Here is a 7577-nt window from a genome sequence, read left to right on the forward strand (position 1 = left end):
TCCGAGGCATTTCCACATGAAAAGATAAGTTTTTTTGGCACCACTGCCAGGAATGTTTACGTCTGATCAGGTTTGGGAATTGCTGTAAGTTGTTTACGTAGAGTTATTCTTTTTTGCTGGGAATCCATGCTTCCACTGTGCATAATTAAATTGGTAAATGTTTGGCGAACGCAACAAAATAAATCTGTTCGTAAACATAAACAGTGTTGGGAAAATATCAAAACATCAGATCTCACCAAATATCAAGATCACGCTTGATTTTCGTAGACAAAAATCAAAATGCTCGGAATATCAAGCTAACCAATCTGTGGTGAGGTGGAGTGTCATGATTTTTGCTATGCACCCGAATGCAACCGAAACTTCCATAACGGCTGCCAGCAGTTGCAGCACCGTGTCTGCCATCGGTGAAGACAAAAAAGAGATAGCATTATTATACCTTCTTGTTGAAGAACTTAATAAGTAGGGGAACACTGTTGAAATTTGTATCCCGAAATTAGAACCCCATTAAAAATTGAAATGTTATACCTCCAATCCATAATGAGCCAAACGATAAGATACGAGAGTAGGTAGCCTAGCTTATCAGTACAGAAATTCCAGTATTTGAAAACTGTACTAAAAGGAGATGCCTTGCGACTTGTTCAGTCTTTAGCAGTCTCAGCGGCCAACTACGTAATCGCGTGGGATTTGCTGCAGAAACGTTTTGACAACAGGAATCTTCTTCGGTGCGTAAAGAATCATCGTTGGCGCTGTCATATCTGGCAGACGAATTCGATAAGTACATTTTCGTGCTGAATAAATTGCAGGAATCCAGAGATTACTGGAATTCCTTTCTTGTCGAGTTATTAAGCAACAAGCTCGATGCAGTTACGCAGAAGGAGTGGGAAACCCAACTCGACGATGATATGCAGCCAACATATGATGAATTGGTTGCTTTCATTCAAAAGCGCTCTCGCATACTCCGATCTATTACGCTCTCCCAATCTTCGCCACCTGTTTTCAAGACCGAACCAAGGTACGAGTCCAAGTCTCCTCGATCAAAAACCTCCTCGTATCACTCTGCCAACAGTGATAACTGACCTAATGTGCAAACAACCGCACACATTGTCCCAGTGCGACGAATTTAAGAAGCTTACGCCACAAAAACGCTTTGAGTTGACTAAAATGCAAGGCCTTTGCCTAAATTGTTTGAAATCATCACACTTGATGAACAATTGCACGGCTGGTTCATGTCGTACTTGCAACAAACGCCACCACACACTGTTGCACTTGAATGCTCAAGCTGCCCCCAGTACAGATAGTTGCAACAAGACTGTAGCAGCTCAGGTCGGCCAATGTCAGCACTCCTCACAATCGGCTACGGTCGTCGAATCGCCGTCGTCGGTTTCGTGCATTGCCGATCAATGTCACGTGGACCAGCCCCGTCGTCGTCGGATGGGCTTGTAAATCGTTCAATTTCGTTCAGTCCGTCGCCGGTTCCGCAGTCTATACCGTCAAGCTCCACTCATAGCTCCTCACAAGTGACGAACTGTCAAACCGTCGCTCCTGGCCAGTCTCTTGTATCGAAAGCATGCATGTCGTCTGTAAATGCTTACTGCCTACGTGAAAGTCATGCACTCTAACGGTAGCTACATTCTCGCCCGAGCTTTGTTAGACTGTGCATCCGAAGCCAATTTTGTTAGGGAATCTCTCGCACAACGGCTGTGTTCCAAACGCCACACCAGCAAATATCGATGTGTACGGTATCAGTCAATCGGTCAAGAAAGTGAAGCACACAACCAACATCACTATGTCCTCACGATTAGGATCGTACACAACAAGCATGGATTTCTTGATTCTGCCCATGTTGACAAGAATTCTACCCACTGCCAACGTGGATATTTCGAAGTGGGTCATACCTCACCACCTCCCCCTTGCAGATCTTAAGTTCAACATAGCCCACAACTTTGATTTGATCATCGGCATCAAAAACTTCCTTTCGATTCTGGAGAATGAACAATTGACTCTTAGCAGTGGCCTACCAGTGCTGCGCAAGACAGTTTTCGGTTACGTCGTCGCCGGTGAAGCCATGGAAACATCTGCCTCAACCGTAGTCTGCAATGTTTCCTCGATCAATAACCTGGAGTCGATTGTCCGCAAGTTCTGGGAGGTGGAGAGCTTCGAAAAAGGCAAGGCGCTTTCGCTAGAGGAGCTATATTGCGAAAATCACTTTCGAGAGACACACCAACGAGCCCCTGACGGTCGGTACGTGGTGCGATTGCCGATTCGTAAGGAGATGCTTGACTCATTGGGAGAGTCGTTCAAAATCGCTGAGCACAGTTCCCGGTAATTGAGAGGAAGTTGTCATCCGATCCCCTGCTACACGCTGAGTACTTAAAGTTCATGGACGAGTACCTAACCTTGGGACATATGGATGAATTTGAACCCGATCTATTGAAACCTCACTTCTATCTTCCTCATCATGCGATCCAGCGACCCGATAGCACAACCACAAAGCACGCCCGGTTTTCGATGCCTCGTGTAGAGGCAGCAATAACATTTCGCTGAACGACCTTTGCTACGTCGGGCCTACGGTAAAACCACCACTCGTGAGCACACTCGTGAACTTTCGTTTACCGAAATTTGCTGTGAATGCCGATGCCGAGAAAATGTATCGGCAAGTATGGGTTCACCCAGTAGATTGCTTGCTTCAACTGATCCAGTTTCGAAAAACTCCCAACGAGAAGCTGCAAACCTATCGGTTGAAAACGGTGACGTACGGGACGGCACCCGCTCCATACCTTGCCACACGCGTCCTGAACCAGTTTGCTGTAGATGAAGCAGCAAACTACCCGCTAGTCGTTCCAATGGTTGAAAAGTGTTTCTACGTCGACGACTATCTCTCTGGAGACGACGACGAACAGCGTTTGGTGGAAACAAACCGCCAGTTAATTGATCTTCTTCACTCAGGTGGATTCAATATGCGAAAATGGTGTAGCAACAGTCCCACCGTTCTTTCTCACATTCCCGAAACTCTTCGGGACTCTCGAACTGAACTCCAAATCAGCCAATCGGGTTCGGTGAAAGCTCTCGGCCTTCTTTGGCATCCACTGTCGGATGAATTCAGTTTCAATGTTCCCGAGTTTGTATCGTCGGAACCGATCACAAAACGTCTGGTCCTTTCGGAGATGTCACGCCTATTTGATCCAATGGGCCTAGTCGGAGCAGCAATCGTCAGCGCAAAAATATTTCTGCAAGCTTTATGGTCGGAAAAGTTTAATTGGAACGATACGTTACCGGAGGAGTATCAGAAATGGTGGAAATTGTATCGGTTCGAAATCGAAACTCTTTCGATGCTTCGAATCCCAAGGCGAATTCTCGTGGACAACTATCGCACGCTCGAACTTCACGTCTTCTCTGACGCATCAGACAGTGCCTACGGATGCTGCATCTACGTGAAGACTATTTCTTCTACTGGTGAACAAGCATGCAAGTTGGTGATCTCGAAGTCTCGTGTGAGTCCACTTCGCAAACTATCAACGCCTCGACTCGAGCTGTGCGCTGCAGTGGTCGGAGCACAACTGGCAGGCTTCGTACTTGAGTCAACCAAATGGACCTGTCCTGTTACGTATTGGACCGATTCATCGATAGTGCTGCATTGGATTGCTTCGTCTTCGTCAACCTGGAAAGTGTTCATGTAAAATCGGATTGCCAAAATTTACCGATTGACTGGAGGTAGCATGTGGCGTCACGTTCCCTCTGAGTTAAATCCCGCTGACAAAATCTCACGTGGAATCCTTCCCTCCGAATTGAAAACTGACATCCTCTGGTGGCATGGACCAAATTATCTTTGGCAAGACTCGGATACATGGCCAGAAAATTTCATCCAACTGTCGCTACTTCACAAACAGGCTCGCAGAGATGAAGGCCGGCAAGTTGTTTCAGTTGTCGTCACTACCACTCACGCTTTGACCGAATTCATCGAACAACACTCCACTCTCTGTCCCCTTGAACGCAAAGTTGCCTGGCTGCTAAGATTTGCTCGAAACTGTCGTCAAAAGGACGCTGGAAACTGTCAATTCGGTCCACTTTTGCAATCAGAGCTACAGAACGCATTAAAGCATTTAATCAAGCAAACTCAGTTCGTATACTTTTCGGCGGAAATTGAGTTCCTCAAAAAACACAATGGACCGACTCGTAAAGAGTTCACCTTCAAGTCTCAGCTGAAAACCCTCAGTCCATTCGTTGACGCTGAAGGCTTGCTTCGAATCACCGGACGACTGCAGAATCTCGACTACTTCTTGCGACTTTGCGTCAGCGTTATTGGCCAATCCGGGGACGAGACTTTGCAAAAAAGATAGTTAGGGAGTGCATCATCTGCTTCCGCTGCAAACCACGGAGCATTTGCCAGAGCATGGGGCCATTAGCACTGTCCCGAGTAACAGCGTCGCGCGCGTTTATCAACTGCGGTGTTGATTATTGTGGCCCGTTCTTCGTGAAAATTCCGAATCATCGCGGTCCGTCGGTAAAGGTATTCGTCGCAATTTTCGTGTGCATGGCGTCTAAAGCAGTACACATCGACATGGTGTACAGTCTCACGTCCGACGCGTTCGTGAACGTACTCAAGCGCCTCGTCGGGCGTCGCGGACGCGTAACCGACATCTACTGCGATAACGCACGGACGTTTGTCGGAGCAAATCGTCTTCTGGAGGAGAATCGCCAAAAATTCAACGACATGCACAATTCGAGTGGACTGCTCGTGTTCTGTGCAGACAATGGAATCACATTCCATTTCAACCCTGCTCGCTCACTTCACTTCGGGGGCCTTTGGGAGGCCTCCGTGAAGACCTTCAAGTACCATCTATACCGTGTGATGAAAGATACACTTCTCAACATAGACGACTTCAACACGCTGATCATTCAGATCGAGGGGGTAATGAACTCCCGTCCGCTCACTCCTCTTTCATCGGACCCAGCGGACGTTATCGCCTTAACTCCTGGCCATTTGATCATGGGAGAACCCGTTCACTCTCTTCCCGAGCCGAATATTTGCGACATTCCCATTAACCGTCTTGATTCCTTCCAGAAGATGCAACAACGTCTTCAGCATTTCTGGAGAGCCTGGTCACGTGATTATGTCGCCCAACTACAGGATCGCAAGAAATGGCCGGTTGTCCATCCGGACATCGAGGTTGGGACGCTGGTGGTTCTCAAAGAAGACAACGCTCCACCGATGCGCTGGAATCTTGGCCGGTTCGCGCAGGTATTCCCCGGTAAGGATGGACACGTCGGTGCGGTTCAGGTTCGAACCGCACATGGTACCTATCGACGGGCAATAACCGAGATTTGCCCACTTCCCATCGAGCGAGATGACCGTGATGCACATCCATCAGCCTCACCGTCACCACCCACCACCCACTGAGCCTGGACATGCTTTGTGATTAGTTGAAAGTGGCCCGGCATGTTGAAGAACTTAATAAGTAGGGGAACACTGTTGAAATTTGTATCCCGAAATTAGAACCCCATTAAAAATTGAAATGTTATACCTCCAATCCATAATGAGCCAAACGATAAGATACGAGAGTAGGTAGACTAGCTTATCACTCCGTATCATTATCTCCTTTAGATCCGATCGCTTCACGATCGTGCCTTATAAACCCCGAACTCAACCAGCTAGGGAAAATAATGATCGGTTGGTCCTCTTTAAATCAGTATAAAATTGGTCTTTATCAAAGACACACAACACCCACCTCTCTCGTGTTCCTCACTGCATGGAAGAAAAGTACTCCACGAATTGTGCCACTAGTTGCCCCGTTTGTTCCTGCTTCGCTGACCACTGGTGTAGTTCCTGCTTTGCTGCTGCCCTGTTCACCGTTTCCACCGCCGCTTCATCCAGGTTCGCCAACACTTCTCTTTCCAAGAAAATGATGTGCAACGGAATAATTTTTACGTCGTTTCAACTCTCAGCTTCAACTTTGCAGGGGGAGGTAGCTCATCGATTCTTCCGGTTCGCCTCCTAGCATCGTGCTATAAGGTACCAGGCGATAACCAGGGTAGTTGATCGATAGCTCGATGACGTCATTTCGTTGGCGTCTGCAATGAGAAATTCTCATGGCAGGCGTTGACGATGGGACGTTGTCGAGTTATTGAATAGCAACTATCGTGGTAACTCACCGATTACCTGTCGATCTGCCAAATTTGGAAAGACGTCTGCATTGAATTGTCTCATATAATAATATTCCGCCCACTATATCACAAGAAATTGCGAGTAGCTGAGTGGAATGGAGAGAAGCTAAGCATTGGGTACAGGACCAAGTCTCCCCTGGGTGGTGCCAGAAGATGAGCGCAATAGAATCATCAAGTTGCCATAAGGCACGGAATGAGACTATTGCATGTCTGGGTAGTCAAAGTCTTCCATTCGTTAGTCATTTCAGGAGGATTAGAACAGGTTTAGGTGGGCGTTGGCCAGATTTGGATTTTTCAGATGTAATCCTGGATAGGACCCTGTCATTGAACGTCGCGTGAGAGTGGAACTTAATGAAGGCCTAAGTACTTTTTCGTAGTTTTTAGTTTTCGGATTTGAAAGATCGTCGGTTACAGTGGCCTGCATACTGAGCAGAAAAACGCTGTCCCAGGTCCTTACATATCAAAGAGATTTATGGTAAAATCGCTTGTGTATCGTGTATTTTGCGAAATTTGAGAAACGGTATTATGTGATATGAGGGGCTCGGTGGCCTTAAAGCAACCGTTTTTGCTTACTGAGCAGAACATCATGAGTCTAATCTCAGGCCCATCCACATTCAAGATTAATCAATCGTTTTATTTGTTAATATCACTACATGGTAATAACAGCAACTCGGTGATTAAAAAGGTGCTCGTCTGCCTAGTGGCAAACGTTTTTGCTTACTGAGCAGAAGACCGTGGGTTTAGTCCCAAGTTCCTTCGCGTTATATGATCGTTAGGACATCAATTCAGCTTATCGTTTACCAAAACGAACCCTGCTGCAAACCCAACCCTCTTATCCAACATCCCAGTGATTCCTCGTGGAAGTGCAGAGGTGTTCTCGGCTTCCATCAAAGCGAGTGTCATGTCAACACAATCCTTCCCATTCCTTTCTTGACCTGTGTTCGGGCGCGGCCGGCGCTGGTATTGCCTAATTTAAGATCACCAGTTTTTACACATTGAGGATGATTGCTAGTCCCAAGCATCGTCTATTGGTTCTCTGTGTAATTACAGCTGATCTGGCAGTAACAGAGTAGCAACCGTGGGCGGTCAATCAAGCTCAAGCTCAAGCTCAGCTTCAACTTTGCAAGTTGTGAGTAGTCTCGCAATATAAAAGGAGCTGGTAAAATCAAGTAAATCAAGCATGATATTTTGCTCCAACATCACGCACGATCTTCGTTCCAGAATCTTGAAATTTTTTTCAAACTTGGATTATTCTGTTTTTTTCAATTCCAGGAAATAAACATTTTCTTCAGCTCTACATTTTTTTTTTCAGAATATGATGAATCTGATTAATGATTTTTAAATTTGCGTTAAATCTCTGTTTTGAAGATTCTTCATGGAATCAAATATTAAAAATTTGTCTCGGTTTTCAATTT

The 7577-nt window shown here is 46.3% G+C and overlaps 1 protein-coding gene across 1 annotated transcript; it reads left to right on the plus strand.

The window, feature by feature from the left end:
- The first annotated feature begins 2645 nt into the window (after nt 1-2645).
- LOC135699059 (uncharacterized) lies at nt 2646-3677 on the plus strand. The gene has a single exon (XM_065219233.1). The coding sequence runs from the start codon at nt 2646-2648 to the stop codon at nt 3675-3677; it is 1032 nt and encodes a 343-aa protein (XP_065075305.1).
- The last annotated feature ends 3900 nt before the right edge of the window (nt 3678-7577 follow it).

The sequence above is a fragment of the Ochlerotatus camptorhynchus genome, unplaced genomic scaffold (assembly GCF_037179485.1).
Source record: "Ochlerotatus camptorhynchus isolate MF236.1 unplaced genomic scaffold, CSIRO-AGI_Acam_v1.1 ptg000102l, whole genome shotgun sequence".
NCBI lineage: Eukaryota > Metazoa > Arthropoda > Insecta > Diptera > Culicidae > Ochlerotatus > Ochlerotatus camptorhynchus.